A 22,939-nucleotide genomic window follows, 5' to 3' on the forward strand; every position below is an offset into this window, starting at 1 on the left:
GGATTTGTCTTTGCTGGTGCTGGTCACGCTGCTGGTGCTCTCTGATGCATTAATGCTCTGTAATTCCTTTTGCTCAAAGAGAATGATAGTCTTGGGAACCTTCTGTTCCATATCCTTTTGACTCCTTGGTTGCTGAAAAAAGGAGTAATAGATTTTAAAGGATGTAAAATGATATACTTAACTTCTGACCAGGTAATGGGATCCTTTTATACCGCGGTAAAGACACTCTCTTCCTCTGCCTGCCTTAGCCCGTGTCTCTGAGTACCACATGAGCGAAGCTACAAAACTTGATATCTTACATCAATGCTGTGGCTTTTTTTAGGTCTTTCCAGCCTGCGTTGCTTAAGACCCACGGAGCTCTGTTAGGTCTTGATAAAAGCTGCTTTCTGTTTTTTCTTCTTTCCTGCGCACTTTTCTTTCCTTGCAGGTTTTCTGTCGGGATAAAAGCTGTCTCGGCACATCCAGCTTCCATTGACATCCCCCTCGGTTCCCCCTCCTCCTTTCAGTGCTTTCCCAGGACCTCTGCCAAGGGGAAAGAAAAGGACGCGGATGTATGGGGAGCGCTGCCGCAGAAAAGGATTGATTAGCCGCTGCAGTATGAAACAGGGGCTGCCAGACTCTCTCTAGGGTGGCTAGCCAAAAGCAGCTCAAGTCTGGGCTGGCAGGATCGCAGCTGGACAGGTCTGCATGATTTTTCTGCTTGCCTGAAATCAGCACGAAGAGGACGAAGCTGGCTGGATCCCTTGGTACAGTACAGTAACGGGGAGTGTCCTGCAGCTCAGAAAGTGCAGCGTGGAGGAGAGTAGAATACAGAAAATTGCCGTGTGCTCTGCATTAGGCTCAGGGTATGAGCGTGTGTTAGACAATTTGTCCTATTGCTTGTTTTGTTATTGTGGTTGCATTCCATTCCTGTTGTGAGGGTTCTGCCCTGAAACCTCCTCTTTCTTGACTCTGCTTTTTAACTTACCATCACCTCTCTCTGCAGCATTTGGCTCTGAAGAGTGTCGCACGACGGAATGGCGAGCGAGCCAGGGAGGTGTGTGGGAGGACACAGGGGAGAAGAAAGGGATCCAGGCTGGAAAAGCTGGGAAGAAGAGCCCTCATCCCAGCTGGAGCTCCCAGGAAATGAGTGGCAGCTGAAGGACACAGGGGTGGTCAGCTTGGAGGCTGTTGGTCAAGACTCTCCTGTTACAAATGAGAACAGACTTAAGACAGGAGGTGCTGCTGGCAGGAAGGCAGCTGTGGTGCAGAAGAAAGGGACAGAGGAGACGGAGAGGGAGAGTCTGATGATGGAGCTGACCGGGCTGGTACAGAAAGTTGTCAGAGAGAGCAGCTGGTGGGAGAGACAGGGCATTGACTGCTCCATCCTTCTCTCTGCTTTCCTCTCCTTGCCTGCAGGTAAGATGCTGGTTATGCTGCTTAGAATGCCAACAAAAATCTTGAATTTCTTCACACCCTTATTTTATTAGATAATTTAATTACCCTGCCAGCTGATTACATTTTCTCCTGTCTTGCAATTCTGCTTTGACTGAGCAAATCTTATAACGCAAGCTTCTGGTTTAATAAAGTGCTGTGCAGTGTGAGGTCAGCCGTAATGAAATGCCATGCCACCTTAGCGCAAAGTAATCCCATTTAAAGACTTCAAAACTAAAACCCAACTGATTAACTGTGCTCTTTCTGTTTCTGTTTTCCTAAGTGTCCAGAATGAAAACTTGCTGATCTGCAGCTGAACTGAACAATAGAATTTATTCATTATTGTATTATTTTTTTCAGGTTGTGTAAAACATTACAATTACATTTTCTGGCATTTGGCCACACATATCCATGCCATGTCAGATTTATATATATATATTGTCACGTTGTTTCTTAAGCTGAGAGAATTTAAAATATTTCACTTGTGATTTTGAAAGAACTGGAAGGAGACCAGAAGCTACTTTTATAAAGTTTGCATTTAATCTCTTCTAATGCAATCGTTGTGCAGTGCAGTGTTTTAGCCAAATTTCAAAGGGTTATTTGGTGACCCTTTCTTCAACTGGTACAGTGAAATGGCAGCCAGACAACAGAGCTGTGAGCTGTGAAAACAGAAAAAAGGTGTAAAGTCTTCACCCCAACTGCTCAGCTACACAGATGCTGCTAGTTCATCTAGATTGCTAAATGGCTAATTGGCTGTGTAATTGATGTCTTTTATGTGGTTTGTCTGACTTCAACAGTCCCATGAGTTTGCCTGGCTCTTTGTCCATTTACAATTCCATGTGAAACCATTGATACTATTTCAGTACAGAAACAGTTCAAAGCCTTTTCTTAGTCAGTGGTAGTAGTTCCCTCACTGTGGAAGATCTGGAAGTTTGAACTTTTTCCCATTCTAGTATAAAAAGGGTTAGGCAACTCCACACCTGTTATTGATTCACTTTTTCTCTCTCTTTCCCTTTAGGGTTCCTGTTGTTGGGCTCTCCTCAGCCCTTGGTTTTTGCAATGGGAGTGTTGCTCATGGGGACTGCACATGCTATCATCACTGTAAAGGGGACTCATCTGGCCAGCCACGGGGCTTTAAGCGAGTCCCGGGCTTGGGGAGGGTTCTGGGCCGTGTTCTTCATTGAGGTTAAAACTATTGCTTTTTGTCTTTTTAATTTTGCCAAATTAAACCGTTCTTTGCATTTCTACTCCCGATCTACTGCTTTTGTCAAGATAAGTTGAGTTGAGTTAGATGAAAAGACACTCATAGATCTTTTGCAACCAACACGCTTGTTTATTGTTTGTTTCATGTTGGTATTGAGATCTGTTACATTTTTTAGTGTAGTCCAGTGTATTCAGTAATGCAGATAACTGGACATACAGATCAGTAATAGATTAGTAAATGCTCGTTAATATATTGCTCATCCCAATGAACCAAAATTCCTCTAATGTAAACACCAAGTTTAAAAGTACACTGACCGGAAAATGCCTAGAGCAGAATGGAATGACACCAAGAACTATTTATTTAACCTTTTTAGATCAGTTACCCTTTGCTTCTGTTGCCTGGAAAGATAAAAGTGTCATACACAATTGCCTACAAATAAGATGTCCAGACCATGTAATTATTTTACTGTTTAAATACATTTCTACTACTGACACCACTGCTATCTTTTTGAATGTTTTCTTCCCAGGTACAGTAAACGTGATATAAGGGTTAACTGAAGAAAGATTAGGTTACAGTACTTCTCCAGGTTGCTACTTCCCCTGCTTGACAGGAACATAAAAATAATCTACAAACCACAGTAACAAGATTATCTGGAATACAGTCTTGATAAAGCATTTAGAATTAATGGGCCTCTGCAGGGAAATTACAAAAAGAGAAAGCAGAAGCAAAGGAGAGGAGACCAGTTAAAAAGTGGCTCAGTTCAAACAGCGCAATTTAAGGTAGTGTCTGTCACCTCAGGTGTGCGGCTCATTCCCTGCCAAGGCTGGTATCGAGGCTCACGTCAAGCTCCACCATGCCCACACCAATGTGATTGGCTTGGGAGACTCCAGCACCTGGCGCATTCCTATCCTGCCCAGATACGTCTACCTATTCCTGGCTCCTCTGGCAGTGCCCATCCTCACCCCTCTAGTCGCTCTAGGTATGAACCTGGGGCTGACGTTGGGTCTGTGAAGCAGCATTTTGCAAAAAAAACAGCCTCTGAACAATTCTCCATAGGATATGTGCAGGCTATAAAACTGTCTACAGTGAGGTAGGTGGCATTTCAGTTAGAAGATAAGTAAAGTGTTAAAGGTGTAATGTGAGCTTTTTAAAAGACAGCATGAAGTGTGGTTCTTGATCAGAAGCAGATTAGCAGCTTTGATGTGAGTTCTGACTCTAGGCTATTCAAGACTCTTTCTATTACTGGTGGTTTGATATTACAAATAGAATATTAAGCAGGAAAAGTAAAAATCAACTGAGATGGAGCTGGCCATTGAACCAATATCCTTCACCCTGTTCCAGCTTCTTCCAGTTTCCTCCTGCAGTAAATGAATCTGCCATATTGACAAACTGCATCTGAATGACCCCTTCCTGCCACAGCGCAGTACATGTGTTCCATGTGTTAACTGATGTGTGTGCTGCTGCAGGTCTGCTGAAAGAGCATGCCCCAGGCCTTGCACTGAGGACAGGGTGCTTGATGGCTCTGGGGCTGTACTCTCAGTACTGGCTGCTCCTCCACGTCTCCGGCTTCCAGTCCTCCGGCTCCGCTCTGCTGTGCATGCTGCTCTGCAGGGCTCTCTTCTCCCTGCCGTACATTCATGTCAACATCTTCCAGGTAAGGCCGGCGGTCCCGGCTTTCACAGCATGTGTGTGCAGCCCCTGGACTCTGACAGGCACTCCACTGAGGTCAGGCTTCTTAGAGCACAGGGCGAGATGTCACCTTAATAACAATAATAATGTGCAGTCCCCGCCTGGATGATGTGACAGTAGCCATAATGCACCAGTACACTCACCACACATCAGCTATCAGTGGGAAGGAGAGCAGAGTGATGAAGCCAGTTCAGAGATGGGGATTATTAGGAGGCCATGACTGGTAAAGGCTGGGGGGAAACGTGGCCAGGATTCCGGTGTAACACTCCTACTCTTTTTGAGAAAGGCCCTGGGATTTTTAATGACCATGGAGAGTCAGAACCTCCTCATCCGAGGGACGGCACCTTTTTTTTCTACAGTATAGTGTCTCTGTCACTATAATGGGGCATTAGGACCCACACAGATAATAGGATGATCACACTCTATAACACATGGACTTATTCTTCCCTTTGCATTGTAAAATGCAAAACGTCATATTTATTACACTGCCTGCAATGGCCTTCAGTCAGGGGTGTAGTATGTTATACGTTTGTATTTCAGAAGGACGTTTAAGGGTAAGAGGCTAACTCAAATGTTTCAGGTTTTGGCTAATGGCAGTACCTTCTGTTTCCATAAAGTGTGCAATGAATTAGAGCCATTCTCTGTTCAGTCTGAGCTGGACCAAAAGGCAGGTTAATGTCTGGATACAAAGACAAAATGCAATATTCTGGTTGAGGCCCTGGTTTGAATGGCAGGGTGTTAATATTTAAGTATCAATTTCTTGCCCCTTTGGCCTTAAGCATTTCTAAAGACTTCATTCTTCATCACGCTCTGAATAAAAGTTCCATTGTTGCTTGTGATCGTGTGAATATCATGTGTGTTTTGTTCTCCTAGTCTTTGAAAAGAAAGAATTTTCTCATTTTAATTTGCATGACAAAAGTCTAGTCTTAAAACGAGGCACAATAACAAATTGTCTGCATGCTGGACATTTTTACTGTTTAGTTATTTTATTGTACTAAGTTATTGTTAAGTGTGAGTCATTTGAAAACGTAAATCTTCAGTAAAGCTATCTTTGTGGAATAATGTCTTCTGCATAATAAAAAATGACATTTGTACCTTACTCCAGTGACGTATGTACTGCACGTGATGAAACAAGAGCATAAAACAATGTTTCTCTTATTAAAAAAAGACGCCTCTTATTTTCGGTGCTAAATGTTATGGGTTTTGGGAAAATTCCAGACTGTTTTTGGTTGCAGCTTAGTCTAAGACCACTTTGACACAATTCTATTACATTGAAGGAACGTTTTTTCCTTCAAAAAAGAGGAGAACAACATTTAGAAGTGCTTGAACATTCACTTTTTGTTTTCCTTCTGTGTACTGGATTAAGGCAGTAGCTGTCAAACAGCTGTTCTTCAAAACTAAATAGCACATCCAGAGATTTGCTGAGCAATGATAAATTATTTCTTAATTTTTGCCATCAATGGAAAAAGCCACCTGCACTAGAAAGGTCCTGACATTGAGTAGTAGCTCATTTCAGTTACATTAATAATTTATTTTTCCTATTTTTTTTGTAATAGCAAATTTATTGCAGATTTATCTAGACCTGGTGGCTTTTGGGAATAGATTATGCTGCAGAGCTATAATCCCCTGACCAAAGTAAAAATAAAGAGCTTTGATCAAATACAGACGGGATGATGTTTCCCATTCAGTCTGAGAGCCAGAAACCCTGGTGACTGTTGTTGTTGGCAGGTCATTCCTGTCCTGCTTGCCCTTTCCAGGTCACTAGAAACCTAGAGCAAACCTAGAGTAACCTTTCCAGCGGTGACTCATCCAGGTTTTTCAGCTCTCCTGGGCAAAGCACTTCCACTTGACCTGATAAGCACCCAGACGGCAAGTTCATGTGACTGACCCAGTCCATGTGCGTGAGGAGCAGCGGTGCTGTTTGTGATCAGTCTCATCACAGGGGGCAGCAGTGCGGAGCCAGGAGTTAGGGGTTCTGGAAACTGGTAACTGGAAAGTTAAGGGTTCGTATCCCAGGTGAGATACTCCTATTGTGACCTTGGCCAAGACACTTCAGCTGAATGATTACAGAAAAACGCCCAGCTGTGTAAGTGAGAGCGAAAGTAAGTTGCTTTGGATAAAAGTGTGAGTCGAATACATGGGTCACTCGCACACGGCTTTAGCACCACCTCTGGCCCTCTCCAGTAACTTGGTCTCCCATCTCCATGCCTTATCTTGCAGCACATTGGCCTGGCTATGTTCTCCCCACACCGCAGGCCCAAGAGGATCTACCAAATGACACACGGGGTTCTCAATCTGCCCCGGAACCCCCTGCTGGACTGGACGTTCGGTCACTCCCTCATCAACTGCCACGTGGAGCATCACCTCTTCCCCTTCCTCTCCGACCACATGTGTCTAAAGGTGCGTCTGGCGGCGTATTCCTTCCTCTCCCTACAATTCATCCATGTACCCGGAGATGAGTGTGGCAAAGGAGAAGCTGATGCACGTTAGCTCAAAGCGAATGCTTCCACCTAACTTCCTTTTCAGTCCATGAGTCAAGATCCAAAGTTTCACCCCTTTGGTGTTTCCTGTTTCTGACCTAAACATGTGAAAAAATAATTTTACTCAAAGTGTACCTACCTATTGTTGTGATCCCCCACCTACCAATGCACCTGGTTGTAATGCTCACCAGCTATTCCTGTCTCTTTCTTACTCAGGTGAAGCCTATTGTGTCGCAGTATCTCAGAGAAAAACAGCTGCCCTACCACGAGGACACATACCTCTCCCGACTGCGCCTCTTCTTTGACAAATACCAGGAGCTCATGGTGTTCGCTCCCCCCATTACAGAGCTCGTTGGGATCCAGTGAGGGTGTGGGGGGAGTGAACAATTTCCCATAGTACTAAAAAATGTGTTAGCAGACAGCTTGAGCATTTGAAACTCTACCTAAGAAGCTACTATCACCGCTGAATGAAATGTGTTTTTTTCCTTTTTTTTCCCCAAGTACATATTTCTTTTTTTTGTTAATTTTTAAGAGCCAGTAAAATACCATGCCATGTTTCTGGTCATACCTCTGCTCTTCCGCAACTGACTGCAGAGTGCTGAAGCCATATGATAAACAACTCTATGTTTATAGTCTTAAAGCAACTGAAAAAGGGGAAATGTAAGTGGAAAGGTGCCGGGTGTTTTCTTTTACCTGGAAACCCTGTGAAAATACCCAGCAGTTGCAAAGCTACACCACCTGCTGATGAATTAGTACTGAGCAGTCATCACAGTGGCACCTAAACAAGGGCCATTTGGAACAGGAACATCTTCAGCAGGTGTTTTGAGCCATAAATGTGCAAGAATGTAACGTATGACTTCAGCCTTGCTGAGCTAGTGAGAGAGAGGCACAGATGCTTCTGCATCAATCCCATTGCTATTCCTTATGCTACAACATTCAATCAGAAATACAACCATCACATATGCTAGGGCACATTTTTAAAGTTATTTGATTAAAGAATGAATGTTTCTTTTTTTGGAAAGCTCTAGATCAGGATTATTCCAACAGTACTTTACAGATTGCACATTATATAGCACACTGCTTGCCAACTGTGGCTTAATGCTTAAGTTCTGAAGAATAGTTGCGGCACCAGACTTTTTCTGTCTACATAAACTGCAACAATTCAATGCAATAAAACAAAAATAACTTTTTTTTAGACTAATATGCAAGACTTTATATGAAGGGCTGATGTTTACAATGAGTGAGTCAAGTTCTACCACCTGCAAAGGGTCAGATTGCCTTTCATGTGAAGCAGTGAACCTCTGCCTATAACTGAACACTTTCAGAGTTCACATTTTATAATAATACAGAAAAGAGTCATACAGTGTGTGAATGTTTCAGAGACATACCAGGGAAGTGATTCATTGAGTTTTCATTTAGGTTGAATAATTCCAGACGGTAACATGTTTACAAATATGAATATGACCACCATCAGGAAAAAACCCCAACTGATTCATTGTAGAAGGGAGAAAACATCAAATGAGTTGAGTTCATACCAGCACAAAAACATGAAGTGTTTCCTACTAGTATTAAGTCGTGAAACTGGGTATTTACAGTAGATCTGATGTGCCCTTCCTAAAACCTAGTATGGTAAATTTGCCATCTTCCAGTGATTTTACTGTGGGCATACAAAGCATTACTGTTGCTTTTCCAGTATTTCCTACAGATAAAATGTTTTGTCATGCCTCTCTAATCCTTGCTGTATTTTCACTTTGAATTCTGTGTGCTTTTATCTTGGCTAACTGCAGAATTAGGGTACACTCGGAAACCAGGGGTGACCAGCCCTGGTTCTGAAGATTCTCAATCCACAGGCGCATCAATAAACTCTTCCAACACTGATGCATTTGGGAAGATAATTGGTTCAGTCAAGACAGGAGTGCCTAGCTGTGATCCTTGAGGGCTAGGCATTCGTTTCAGATGATATCTACAGTATATCACCTAACTGAACAACCCACCTGCTTCAGTGGTCAAAATGAAATTGTTCCATGTATTTCAAAATTGTTTAAGGCTGTGAATCATAAAACTTGTCTTTCTGGGAGCAGTGTTGGCCATTTCTGTCATAAACTAAACATTATTCAGTGTTCACCATTGCAGGATTTCTTTCCAGAAATTCATAAGACATACAGTATTTAAGCATCTAATGAATACAAGTGTCCTGTCAGTTACTAGTTAATAATGTGCAAATGACAAGGTTGGCTTGAACTCACTCTTGCAGTAAGGAGGGCTATTCTATAGAGCCTAATGGAATGCAGAATATATAGCTACATATTTGCCTAATAACTCTAGTGTTCAGTGTCTTTCATTTTAAATGTACTTAACAATTTCTTTGTGCTCTTGTAATTTAAAACAGAGGTGAATATGACTCGTTTTATGCAATTTTAATTAATACTGCTAATCAAATATCAATGAAACCAATAGCATTTCAGAATTTGTTCTGATCTGACCCCAGCCCTGTCTAGACCAGATACTGTATGTAATAAAGGGACAATGTTTAATAAAAAGTAAATAATTACTTAAGCCAAATATAAGGTGACCTCTCTTTCTTTTCAGGTTTAAATCAATGGAATGAAAATGTTAACTTGTGATAGTAGTTCATGGATGCACAAGTCTGTGTTTAATACTGTAGGTTTACCAATCACATTTAGCAACGCTTTATCAAGCATTGTCTAAATGTAATGAATGAAGAGGTGGACAGAATGTATTTTTCAAACAAAATATTTTTTGGTAGTTCTTATTTACCATATTATCATGCTAGTTTAAAGAATCTGGGGTTTGCGATACTGAATTCTAAGTGGGTGTTCTGTATTTTCCACTAGGTGGCACCTTTTCTTCTGCCTGAAGGGATCTGTGCAGAAAAATCTCAGTTTGAACCTCCAGCTGAACTTGGAAAACTATCAATGTTGTAATCTTTTCTATTTTGCATGACAGTAATGCCAGACATTATTAATGTGTAGAGAAATAGTTTTTTTTTCTCCAATATCTACATATCTGGTTCTGGAAATGAACCCTATGTAGCTGATGTGAAAACCCTTAACTGCTCTTTGTTAGCACTGGCAAAAAAGGTGATGAAATTCACTTTCAGCATCCTGCACTGGGAGATCACTTCAGAATCCTGAGTACTAAACCGGTTTCATTACCATCCAAGTCTCAGGCACCTAATGATTTTACAGTTTACACAGCAACTGGGGACCTCGGGACATTTCCTCCCTTTAGGAAAATGTTGTAAAATTACATTTAAAAGCTTTTTGAAGTTGTGTTAGAAAACTAATTTGTTAAGCCACACATCAAATGACACATCAGTATCATTTTAATTAAAGCACTTTAAATACAAATTTACATAAATATAAATAACAAGTAACAAAACTAATACAATACAATACAGTATAATACAATTTTGAATAGCACACTCACAAGGGGGCATTAACAAAAATAATTTGAATCCGAAATGGGGAGCGCTATTTCCAAGTGTACGGGAAAAGGAAAATATATACCTTACAACACAATAAGACGTGTAAGTTTTCCCCTAGATTACTAAACTGTTGACAATATTTCAGTGGGTATTAAAATAAGATTTAAGATTAAGATTATATAAACATGCTGTTTATAAGAAAGGGAAAAAACAGTTATCTTTATTTTTGCCGTGTTTCTTGAATGTATACCATTTCTGTAAGCACCCATTCCTTCTACAAAATACAAACTCATACAAAACCTCAGCCTGTGGTCAAAGTGGCATTGATTCATGAATTCTTATTGTGAAAGTGTTCTGTGTCTTACACAGAGCTATCACCTTAGATACAGATCAGAGTCTTTCTGATTGAGAAATAGTGTAGAACCCTTCACATACAGTATCAGTTATCAGGAGAGGGTGACACAGTGCAAATTAATCTTGTAGGCCTCTGAAGAATTCAAAACGTAGAGAACTAACCTGATGTTGCAGCCAAGTCTTCCATGCTGTTATTTTAAGAGTTCTTATTTTTTCATGAATAACTGATTTTAGGAAGTTTTATTAGCCTCTGAGCTCAAAGGTGGACATTGACACTAAGTGAAGTTAAGATTTCTAGTGACGTTATTCACTGCTTTCAGTCTCACTTATCAGGTTCTGCAGGTTGATAAACTTTGTTGAATTATGCAAGTTGACATTTGCACTTTTAAAGTGCAAATTGAACAAATGCACTTCCTTAATCGCTACTGCCTACACCATGGGTTGTGTTAAATTCTCCATTGTGACTATTATTTAATTAAAAACGGTGATCGGGTGATGATCAGTAAAGGGGGTGTCACTGGTAGTCATTTGTGAAAAACAACTGTCAGCATTTTTGTTCCAAAGAAACATCTAATCATGGTCCCTATTTACCTGGACGGCTTATATGAACTTTGAATATGTCTTGTTTGTCTTGACCCAGTAGGACAGTAGATAAGATTTCTGTACACCAGCACAACAGGTGAAATTAACTATTTCTTCAGCTGCAGTGTAAGTTACTTAAGGACAGGTGGTAAAAGTACTGTGCATAATATTAGCATTATTGGCAAAGCAGACAAAAGTTAGTCATGGCTATTACACATTGTTTCTACTTATCATAGTTTAGCACTTTGAGGATCAAAGCAATTAAAAAATACCAAAATGAATATACAACAAGAACTGAGTCATCTTTAAGTTTCAGTCATATAATGGGTGGCTTTCCTGTGTTTAAACTAAACCACAATTATTACTGTCTTTCCAGAGAGGAATTTAGCAGGGACACCAAGGTTAACACTATTGACATAGGATCTTCGTCAATAACATGGGATCTTCACTGACCTGGTAGATGCAACATGAGTTTAAAGTGAGTTGAAGTTTAAAAATGCTTAAAGTTTTTTATCTGAAGTATAACAGTAATCCCTGTCACCTTAATGGGGAGCTGAAAATTTTATCTTTACTTTGGAAACTATTTCAGGGGTAAGAGTTCCATCTACTGGTGCAGCTACAGTACATCTCTTCAATAGCAACCTGGTTTTCCCTTGAAGTCTTCTATTCCAGTATTGGCCAGCCCCAATCTGGCTTAGCTTCTGAGATCTGACGAGTTCAGCTTAGAAGGTGGTAATGTTGCTATTGAGAAAATCTGATTTCTTCCCGTTTCATCGCCTGTATTTTTAATTGCTTTGATTATCTTGTAGATAATTAGAGTCGAGTAGACTTATTCCAAGACACTCTCCGGTTTCTGTTCAGGATGAGTTTGAAGGTGGTATATCTGATGGCTACTATCCTTCTATCTAAATCAGAGCGTTAACGCTGTGAATATTATTTGCCAAAAAACAGAAAGGAAGTATATACAAAGCATAACTTTATTAAAGAGCCTTAGGTTATGTTTGCTTCGGGACATGACAAATAACTCCTTATCCAAGCTATAGTTGTATAATAGTATAATAATAAAAGTATAAGTATAATAATAAAAAATATTTGCAAAGATAAGGCTCCAAAATGTTCCATGTAGATCTTTTAAGTTGTCATACAGTATTTTGTTCATGCACTATACACAATTAACTATTAATAAGTAATATAATATTTTTAGAAGTGGCCTTACATTAGTTTAATATTTATGTCATTACTAATTGTATGGTTTTAATCTTGATCTTCTAGAAGATGGGATATTTATTAATACATTTGTACTGTATACAGTATATAGAGTATATATGTTTACAGGATACATACCATGCTTTGAGACATATTTGTTTCACAAACAGTTTACATGAGATATTTTGCTTTCAGGAGGTGTTTTTTATTTATATATATAAATACAGTATGTACAAGTTCTTTTTAGTTGGATAATTTTGAATGGAGCTGTATCTCAAGCAGAGCAGCATGTGCTGTATCTGAAGCAAGGTGTAACGGGATGCAAAGAAGAGAAGTTAAAAAAGGTGAATTAAAAAACAGAACAAACATTTACCCTTCCTTTGTAACTTTTCTTTTTGCTTTCAGAACATTCTGCAGCCTTCTCCTCCCCTCACTGCTGTGCCCTGCCTGGTTTCTGTGGGGGCGGGGGGAGGGGTGGGACCGGGAAGCTGCTCTGACGCTCTGCATACCTTAGGTGTGGTTTCAAGCTCCACTTTGTGCATGCGCTCAGGTTGCCAGAGAGTGTAGAAGCATCCAGGAAACTGGACGCAATGCCTGACACTGAAACAGCAAAGCCCCTGGACCGGCCTGCCTGCCCCATATGTTCTGGAGGTTTTAAGGATCCTGTAACCTTTGAATGTGGCCACTGCTTCTGCAGGGGTTGCCTGGATGAGACATGGGACAAAGCGGAGAGCAAGGATGTCTCCAGCTGTCCACAGTGCCAGCACACGTCTCAGTTCAGATCTCCCCCTGGGGAGAACGGTCTGGTGAATGGGACAGGGGAACACCAGGCAGAGACAGTGGAAGAGTTCAATGAAGAAAAAACTCCGGAGGAGATGCAAGAGCCCGGAGAAGGAGAAGGAGAAGAGAAAGCGGAGGAGGTGGAGAAAGTGGAGGAGGAGGAGGAGACGCCGGCGGCCCTGGGCCCCGATGATGTGGTGTGTGACTCCTGCATCGAGACCCACTCCAGGGCTGTGAAGTCCTGCCTCACCTGCATGGTCTCCTACTGCGAGAGCCACCTCCGACCTCACCTGGAGAACGTCAAGTTCCAGAGCCACCGGCTGGTGGAGCCGCTGAGGGACATCGATACCCGGACCTGCGAGACCCACCGGCTGTCCCTGGACGTCTTCTGCCTGGCAGACAACTCCTGCCTCTGCCAGGGCTGCATGGAGGAAGGGCACCGAGGGCACAATACTGTGCCAGTAGGGGATGCAAGAAAGCAGATTGAGGTATGTTCCTACAGTATGAGTGTCGCAGGAATCGTGGGCAAATGTCACTTAGAAGAGGAAGGAATATAGAAACAGCTAATTTCCTCACAATGGGTAGCACACTGATTTCATTTCAAAATGTCTTGCATACAGACATATGTGAAATGTCAGTGAAGAGGATCTATTTTTTCCCCCTTTATTCATATTAATGTTGGAATTGTTGAATATATTTAATTATTCTGTATTTTTCCATGAGCTACTCTCAGGATTGCTGTCATAGGAAAGCAGAAATCAACTTTTGGTATGGAGTCTTTTCTTTCTGACATTTCCATTGTCTTTGAACATACATGGATTTTAAAGTGCATATAAATAAACAGTCCTTTGTTTGCAGAGGAGCCAGTCTGGTGCCTTAAAGGAGAGTAAAAACAAACAAAACACTCAGAGTATTATTTTTTTTTCTGAATAAAAGTACAAAGTAAAACTCCTGTGAAGTTCCTGTGTCCACCAGGTGTTTTTTGCCTATCTGATTTTCCCATGTAAGTAAACAAAGCTGAACTGTTTTTGACTTGCATATGATATAATCACTTTCTTAGGTAATTACATCAGCAAAAGTGGATAAGTGGATAACTAAGGAAAATCTACTCCATCTGTCCTTTATTCAAGCTTTCATTTCTCCAGACTTGTTAAGAAGACACCACTGTTGATTTTTAACTTGTTTGTTATCTGTGTTACAGCGAACACTATTTGCATATTACATAGGGAAATGTGTTACTAACAGCTCCACAAAGTACTATAGATTATGAAAAGACAAGAACACGGAATTCTTTAATATACATTATGTAGACATACAGTATTTGAAGGTATAGTGGGTCTTTGCCAGCAGAACCTAAGGTTGCTGCTGGAAGTGGTGTTATTGGGGCCAGTAGGGAGTGCTCACCCTGTGGTCTGTGTGGGTCCCAATGCCCCAGTATAGTGACAGGGATGCTATACTATAAAACAGGTACTGTCCGTTGGATGAATGAGATGAAAACCGAGGTCCTGACTCTCTGTGGTCATTTCCCTGGCATTTACCAATCATAAAATAATACAGTGTAAATGGTATTTCCTTGGTACCACATAGTAAAACTTAGAAAAACAAACTGTCTTGCAAATACTGTATTAACACCAGACTTTTTAAAGTTAAAACCATTTTTGCAAGTTATTCTGCAAAATCTCTCCAGAAGCATCTGAAATTGTCTCAAGCAAAAAAAAAGATAAAGATTCTTGATTTGATAACATTGGAAGAAATAACTTAATTCCCTGAAGCTGCATCATGTCAATCTATGAGAAATTGTAACTTTTGACCCTACACTTCCTGCATTCTCCAACCCTCCCCCTCCTCAAAGAAAACAGGAATGCTCTGTCAGGCATGTTCTGACTTGGGTTTCAAGATCTCATTGTTTGTGAGCTCCTGTAACAAAAACCTACAGCTCATTTTCTTTAGCAGCTTCATTTGAATATGAAACAAGTAACAGATCCTTTGAGTAACTGTTACATTAAGAGTACAGCACTAACCTAGCACCGTTTAATCTTGTGATTGTTAGTACAAAATTCCTTCTCCACCTTGCTTTCAAGCACAACACACCTTAATGACGCATTTCAACAAAACAAAGTGTTGCAGTACAAGTTCTCTGTATTTCCTCATTATTAACCAATGTCACATACTTGGGCAGAAACAAAATAGATTTCTTTGTATGTTATCTGATATAAAAAAATCGTTTTCTGTTTTTCTTTTGCAACATCTCTAGTACATGTCTGCTTTAATGTCTCACCATGGGTGCATCAGAAAAAAGTCAAGACATATAAAAGTGCATTTTAGTTACATAACTCAGCAGTAGTGATAATTTCATATCTGTGTTTTATAATGCAGCTTTTCAAATTGTGAGTAATATCTCTATTTTTTGTTTCTATTCATTCATCTGGAGTAGAGGTAAGAAAATCATCAGACTTGATCAGAATGATATGTTTGGGTGTATTAAATAAAAGCTTTGTAAAACAAGTACAGACCCACTCTACTCTGCTTATTATAATTATTTTAAAAAGCCAGAGGGCAAGACTACAACTCATTTTAAAGTTTATCAAAGAGAACTGTAATTCTCGTATTTCCGGATTGTGTGATAAAAAGCTGAGATGGTTCCTGCAGTGACAATTATCTAAGAGAAAAACAATGACTAGCACACTCTCAAGTTAACATGTTTCTACTGCTGACTTGTCAGAATGGGTCTACAGCATACAGTAAATCACATTGTTCACTGCAAAGCTGCACACTGGTGGGCTGAGGTTAGGGGGTAGGAAACGGGGAAGGTGGTTATACCTGTGTCGCTGACAGCTAAACTGAAAATAATTTATGTAAAGTTGCATCTGTCCTGGTGGAGGGCCTCCATTCACACCTGCCTAAAGAGAGCTTCACTGGGTGTACAGTACTTAGCCTCCACTTCTCAGAGCCAAGTGGCACTGCTTGACAAGACTGCCAGGTCTAGGAGTTTTGCACACTTTTGAGGTCATTTATTACTGAATGGCCTCAATTAATTCCTCTCACCCCGACTAGAATCCTGTGAGCTAGAAGTTTTGGGTGCTAGAAACTCCATATAATGAAAATATCTTGTCTCAATCTGCTCTTCCAGGTCAGTCTGTTTCCTTAAGGCATATCGTGATTGCTTCCTGCTCGTTGCAGTGTCTCAACCTCTGTGAAGAATATATGGTCTAGCCACCTCTAACACTAACTTAATATTGCAAAGGAACAAGTAATAGGTTTATTCCATGCTGAAAAAAAGAAGAAAGAGAACACAACGTTTCGGCCGTGGGGCCTTCTTCAGGTAGCTGACGTAGCTACCCACCTGAACTACTACTAACTTAATATTGCTATACTGATTATATTGCTAATCTGATTTTTCTCTATACTCTTATACAAAAGAGTTTTTTTATGCAACACAATTCAAGCAGCAGCATTTCAATGCATCAGTCACAACAGATTTTTAAAATAGCAGCAGCAGCCAAGATGAGTACTGATCACAAGCTTGATCACAAGCTGGGCAGCATGTTGCTACATCATACAGCACATTGAAGGTTACCATTAATACATCAACATGTGCCATTATTTAAAAGACCTTTTAAAAATCTGAGTATATTGAAGTGAAGGAAAACCTCAAATTTCTTCAGGCAAGGCGTTTCTTTGGGAATGCTACAGTATGTTGAATGGATTCTTTTGAAACACTTAAAACCCAGAAAATCCATGCAGGGTTTTGAAGATGGATAATCATTCATGGAGAACAATTTGGGCACCTGTTAGTGGGGATTCTAACTTGGGAACTCTGTCTTTATCCTACAGATGGTAAAATTGCATCATTGATTCTTTAGCCAAGCAGACAGCAAAAGACTGTCTGCATTAATTCTTAAAATAAACTTTATCAACAAAGCAAATGCTATCAAATTAATCAGATTCATGTCACTTTTCCACCAGTGGTTCTCAATGCGTTTTTGCTTTGCTTGTGTTTTTCAGGAAGAAATGCAGAAGAAATGTGCAGAAATGATTAAAACTCTTACAGCTGCTGAGAATGCCATTAGCAAGCTAGAGACCAACACCAAATCCATCGAGGTACACACTGTATTTACTGCACCTAAAGATGACTTCAAATAACTGAAGCACTAGTATTGCATTCCAAAGAAGGGATTGTGTTTTTTGCATTCCAGGGGACTGTTCATGCATTTGTCTTCCTGCCTTTAAGGTATAAAAGCACAACACATGAATAAAAACAGGTCCTTTCAGATGTTTATATTCTGACAATAAAGACATTCTCACATATTTATATTATCAGCAATAACACGAGAACTCCAGCTAAGGAGAAGAGGCTAAACTCTGGTAACAGCACTATATTTCAGAAAAGGTATTTTTCACCTCCTCTTTCTTTGCAACAGATGTACCTTGTGTTTACAGCTGCTGCAAACTTCACCAGGTAGTCTGAAAATGAATGAGCTGATTCCTTGAAGTTGTCTGGTATCGGTGGATTTTGTAGTTTTGTGGAAAACAAAACTTTTGCAAAGAATTAGGGTTTAGAGAGAATTGTTTAACACACATCATTGAACTTCTCTGGATGTTTTTGATAACTTTAAACAAAATCGGCACATTTAACTATAGTATCTTGGGATCTACAGCTGTATTGTGTACCCTACTGGTGTGGTTTTGTAGAACACAGCCTGGAGCCAATTTAACAAGTTAATGATTGCATAATACTTTTATTGTGTGCATACCAAAACTAATAAACGAATGCATACCTATCTCAAGGTAACGTTCTGTAAGTCACCAGAATAGTAGCTCACAGTTGTCATCGTGTTATGTAACTACACCTGGTTTTGAATTCTGACAATTTTAGGTTTGATGCATTTTTTAGCAGGCAAAAAAGGGAAGTAAATAAAATAGACTTCCATCATAAAACCTGGTGCAAATTAAATAAATTAAAATCTGCATGAATATATATACTAATTTAATTTAGTGTTTCACGTGAAAGAAAGAAACCACTCTTGAAATGGTACATTAATCGCATTTTGAAGGAGAAAAGCATATGATCTGGATCCTAACATAAGGAGATTAGGGACGCAAGGATATGAAATTGCATTGTTTTGTTCTGGGTTCCTGTATAAATAGCCTTCTTTTGATGGGATGCTACTAATCTCTGACACGTTGGTTGTTCTGTTGTGCTTGTTCAGAATTCTGTGAAAGATGTCAAGGCCACCATTGAGGAGCAGTTTTCAGCCCTGGTTGAGGCAGTGGAGAAGGCCAAGAAGGAGGTGAAGGAGTTCCTGGTGAATGAGGAGAGCTCAGCTGTCAAACAGGCAGAGGGAATCAAGGCCCACTTGGAGCAGAAGTGCACCGAACTGAAGAAAACACAGGTGCAAGTGGAGAAGCTGTCCAAGAAAAAGAATGATATTGATTTCCTCCAGGTAACGTACCAGAGTAAGGAATAGTTTTTCCCTGTCCACACAGTATCCCAGGCTTGTTTGTATTCCTATTGTAGCTCAAAATAAACTCAAGTACTTGACATGTTTGAACATGAAGCTTTCAAGACCAGTCTGACTAATCCTGAAGAACAGAACATTTTGCCCAGACAAGTTTTTTCTACACAGAGAGTGAAAATGTTTCTTGTCTTTTTATATACTATTCTTATATCAGAAATTAAAAAAAAACAAACTCTAGACCTGGCTGTACTAGTATACTGTCTTTCGTGTCATGTCTTTCCTTTCTTGCATTTATTCTTTGAATCTGTTTCAATTATCAATTTTAATCCACACTTTGAATGCACTTACAGGAGGAAACAAAGGCTAGTGTTCTAAGAAGATCTGTTTACCTTCCATTTTGTATAATCTGTAGGTTATAGTTAACAGCCATATGATGAACACAATTGGAAAAGCAATTTATTCCTCCTCTGTCTCAGAATGGTATCTGTTAAGATCCTGATCACTGTGCTTGGTCATTCCGTTATAGTAAGCACAATATTCACAGAACTAAGAACATTGTTTTATACCTCAAGGTTACTAATGTTTCTGATTCAGATTTAATCCATCTCTGTGCACAAAGTGCTGACCACAAAGATGAGATTTCTGAATGGGACTATTCAAAGGATGACTATGACTATACACGACCTCCAATACACTGTATAAAGTCTGCAAATCCATAATTGCTACCTTCTGTGTTCCAGGATTACTGTGAATGGAAACAGGGGGCACCCGATGTTACCCTACCTGGCATTTACATTGGCCTCATGGACCGTCTACCCAGCTTTAGTAGAGTTGTGATTGAGTCCACAAAGGAGATTTGTGGCCAGCTCCTGTCCACTTACAGGGACAATCTCAAGGAGGTCTGCAAGAACGGTGAGTTAGGGCACCCCCTGCAGGGAGGCACAAGACACTGCATGTGTTCTTCATGCCCTGATGGGAACATCCACAGTGCTGACCTTGATCTTGGAAGATCAGCATTACCATCAGAATTCCTGTAAATGTTCAGATTCTGGTCATAATTCCTATGTTAAGTGGAAATCTTTCTCTGTGACCCTGCAACATTATTACACCCAGGCCAAACGCACAAGGTCTTTATCTATAGTACTGCAGGTGCTTTACATTGCCTCTTATTCCAAGGCTTTTTATCTTACTTGGGAAAAACAAATATATTCACATGATTGCTGTTCTTATAAATATTGATTTATTATTGATCTTATATTGATCAAGATTAGAATGAAGGCAAGATATTTTATATGGATGGCTATCTTATTCCACATTCCCACAGTCTAAAACCCTCTGTGTAAATTTTATATGAATCAGTGTATGTCTGTTATTAGTCTATTTTGTGTTTCAATGTTGATTCGGAAATGTGCTGTGTTGACCTTGTTAATGGCTGACAGTTGAAATCTTGGGGAATCTAACTTGTATGAGACTGTGTGTCATAATAATGTGCAGAGTTCAGAATTACACCTGTAATCAGTTCCACAAACCAAAAGGCTCACTGAGTAACTACATTACTCAATGCAGAGACTCCCTATGAATCACATTAGTATAAGGCATATGAGAAAGTGAGATACTTGCCTTTTGTTTTTTAATCAACAAAAATAATGTGGTTACGATTATGTGGTGAAAACAAAACACAGCATAATATTTACAGAAAAAAAAATTATTAAAGCTTGCAAATTACAGCTCAGCAAAACTACCTAGAACAAAGACCTGTTTCAAAAATGACAATAAAAAAACCCTAATTTTTACCACAAACTTAATTTGACATATTCAATGGTGTTGCAGCTGTCTATTCAACAACTGTATGCTGAAACCTGACACTAACTTTCCATTTTTCTTCTTATGCCTTCTTTCAGATAAATGCAGCATAAAAACCACAGTACATGCAATAATCCCACTTAAGCATCATATTTCAATGCCAGAGCCACAGACGCGGAGTGACTTCCTTACATGTGAGTAGGCACATATTCAAATCCTAACAGAATCAATTATTTATTAAGTCCCATTAAGTCTCTTTCAATTACCTTTATCAACTCATTGCCACAGTAGCTCTAGCAGTGCTTGGAACATTTTCCTCAACAAGTCTACGTATCAAGGTAGCAGATGATCATTAATGAATGAATTCACTGTGAAATGCACTAGCCTTTTTATTTATTATTTTAAGCCTTTTGCTGTTCCTGTAATAATGTGTTAGCTGTCAACATGAAAAGAAATCTAATAAAAAAGTGAACAGTTTCTGTTAGCTGTAAATATCCATAATGGATGGCACAGTGGCTCAGAGGTTAGCACTGCTGACTATCTGACTATCAGCTATCTTTGTGGACTTTGTACAGTATGTTGCCCTGTGATCTTCTGTGTTTCCTATAGGTCCTCCACTGTTCTTCCACAATCCAAAAACATACTGCTAGGTTAATTAACTTCTATGAAAACTGGCCCTGGTGTAAATATGTGTGTATCTGTGTCTGTGTGTGCCCTGCAATGGACTGGCATCCTGTCCAGGGTGTATCCTGCCTTTGTAGCCTGTTGCTTGCCAGGATAGGCTCCAGCTCCCCTGAGAACATGAATTGGAAGAAGCAGTTAGAAAATGGATGGATGTAAATATCCGTAACTACTATCATTAACTTAGCTGATGAAAATAATAAAGTAGATCCCACCTTCATAACCCTGTCATATCCCTTCACCAGATACTTCCCCCATGACCTTCGACCCAGACACAGCACACAGGTTCCTACGTCTCACAGAAGACAACAGGAAGGTGACCAACACCACACCCTGGCAGCACCCCTACACGGACGTCCCCGAGCGATTCGAGCACTGGCGTCAAGTGCTGGCGTCCGAGAGCTTCTACCTGGGTAGGCACTATTTTGAGGCTGACATCAGCGGAGAGGGCACCCACGTGGGGGTCACCTACAAGAGCATCGACCGTAAAGGCCAGGAGAGCAACAGCTGCATCACGGGCAACGACTTCTCCTGGTGCCTGCAGTGGAACGGCAAGCAGTTCTCAGCCTGGCACGGCGACGTGGAGACGCCGCTCAAGGTGGAGAAGTTCACACGCATCGGGGTCTACGTCGACTACTCCAGGGGCGTTCTGGCTTTCTACGGAGTCATGGACACCATGACTCTTATCCACAAGTACAAGGCTGAGTTTCAAGAGCCCCTTTACCCTGCCTTCTGGCTGTCTAAGAAGGAGAACACGGTTCAGCTGGTTGGGCCTGGAGAAGCACCTCCTCAGAAGACCCCTTCAGCCCCTCCCACACTTCCCACACCTCCCACACTTTCAGTGCCCAAGTAACCCAGACTGCTGAAAGCACTGGCACAAAGTGCGTACTGCCTCCTGAGACTCAGACTCAATATTCCCCACCAGTGTGAAACTAATACAAATGATATCTACAAAATTGCATTTAACTTAATAGACTGTTGACTTCCACTGTGACGTGAGCCGGGCCTTCTTAGAACAGCTGCATTCACCTGTCTTACTGAGGGCTGGAAGGTGCCTGAGATGTTAATCATTGTGGCTGTGAACGCCATACATGACTGAAGTACAAGGGCTGTTGTCAGAAAGCTGAGGCTTTAGCAATCAGCCATTCCAAACTGCATGGCTATATAAAAAATAAAAAAATAAATGAATTTCAAAATTTCAATAATAAATGTGTGTTGTTTTTTTTTACTGTGTGACTCAAAAACGTTGTCCCTAGTTTAACTTAAATCACACTTTAAATCAACTAATATTTAAAATAATAAAGGTATTTGCATTGATCTGCTGTATCTGTACCACAGTCATCACACAACACAAACTTTTAGAAAAGTATATTTTTGTATACATAATGGCAGACCCAATTTAATTTCCTCAAAGCATAGGAGCAGTAGGCTTAATTTACTGTACAGTAAGTCTGAACTAAAGCCTTGGTGATTGTGAAATCCAGATGGAATAGCTATTAATGTCTTTCACGGTGTGACTAGTAGTGTACAGCAGTGTATTATTCACGGGCCTGTCACGAGAGCTGCTGTTTGTGTAGTGAAAGTAGCGTAGTGGTAGAAATAGCGGTAGTGTGTTGTGACAGCAAATAACACGTCATGATATGCAGACAGCATACAGCAAGAACTAAGTCACTTATGAACCAGAACAACAACTTTACACTGTACTGTGAATCAGTGTTTTCGGTGTCTTAAACATCTCAATAGTGACCAGTCTCTTAGTGTGGCTTACAGTTTCTTTAATGTCAAAAGTATTCTTTAATGTGCTGTTTTGTTCATGTACATATTAAATTCTGATGTAAAT

The 22,939-nt window shown here is 40.3% G+C and overlaps 2 protein-coding genes across 2 annotated transcripts; both read left to right on the plus strand.

The window, feature by feature from the left end:
• The first annotated feature begins 796 nt into the window (after window positions 1-796).
• fads6 (fatty acid desaturase 6) lies at window positions 797-9,338 on the plus strand. The gene is made up of 7 exons (XM_088927204.1): window positions 797-845; window positions 986-1,398; window positions 2,432-2,598; window positions 3,416-3,596; window positions 4,084-4,271; window positions 6,527-6,706; window positions 7,003-9,338. Exons 2-7 carry the CDS (start codon window positions 1,017-1,019, stop codon window positions 7,150-7,152), a joined length of 1,248 nt encoding a protein of 415 aa, XP_088783330.1. The 5' UTR covers window positions 797-845; window positions 986-1,016; the 3' UTR covers window positions 7,153-9,338.
• A 3,575-nt stretch (window positions 9,339-12,913) lies between these two features.
• On the plus strand, window positions 12,914-22,308 carry trim16 (tripartite motif containing 16). The gene is made up of 6 exons (XM_088928383.1): window positions 12,914-13,644; window positions 17,162-17,257; window positions 18,367-18,600; window positions 19,356-19,527; window positions 20,517-20,612; window positions 21,345-22,308. The coding sequence occupies exons 1-6, from the start codon at window positions 12,967-12,969 to the stop codon at window positions 21,950-21,952; spliced, it is 1,884 nt and encodes a 627-aa protein (XP_088784509.1). The 5' UTR covers window positions 12,914-12,966; the 3' UTR covers window positions 21,953-22,308.
• Window positions 22,309-22,939: the final 631 nt, after the last annotated feature.

The sequence above is a fragment of the Atractosteus spatula genome, chromosome 11 (assembly GCF_055471065.1).
Source record: "Atractosteus spatula isolate fAtrSpa1 chromosome 11, fAtrSpa1.hap1, whole genome shotgun sequence".
NCBI lineage: Eukaryota > Metazoa > Chordata > Actinopteri > Semionotiformes > Lepisosteidae > Atractosteus > Atractosteus spatula.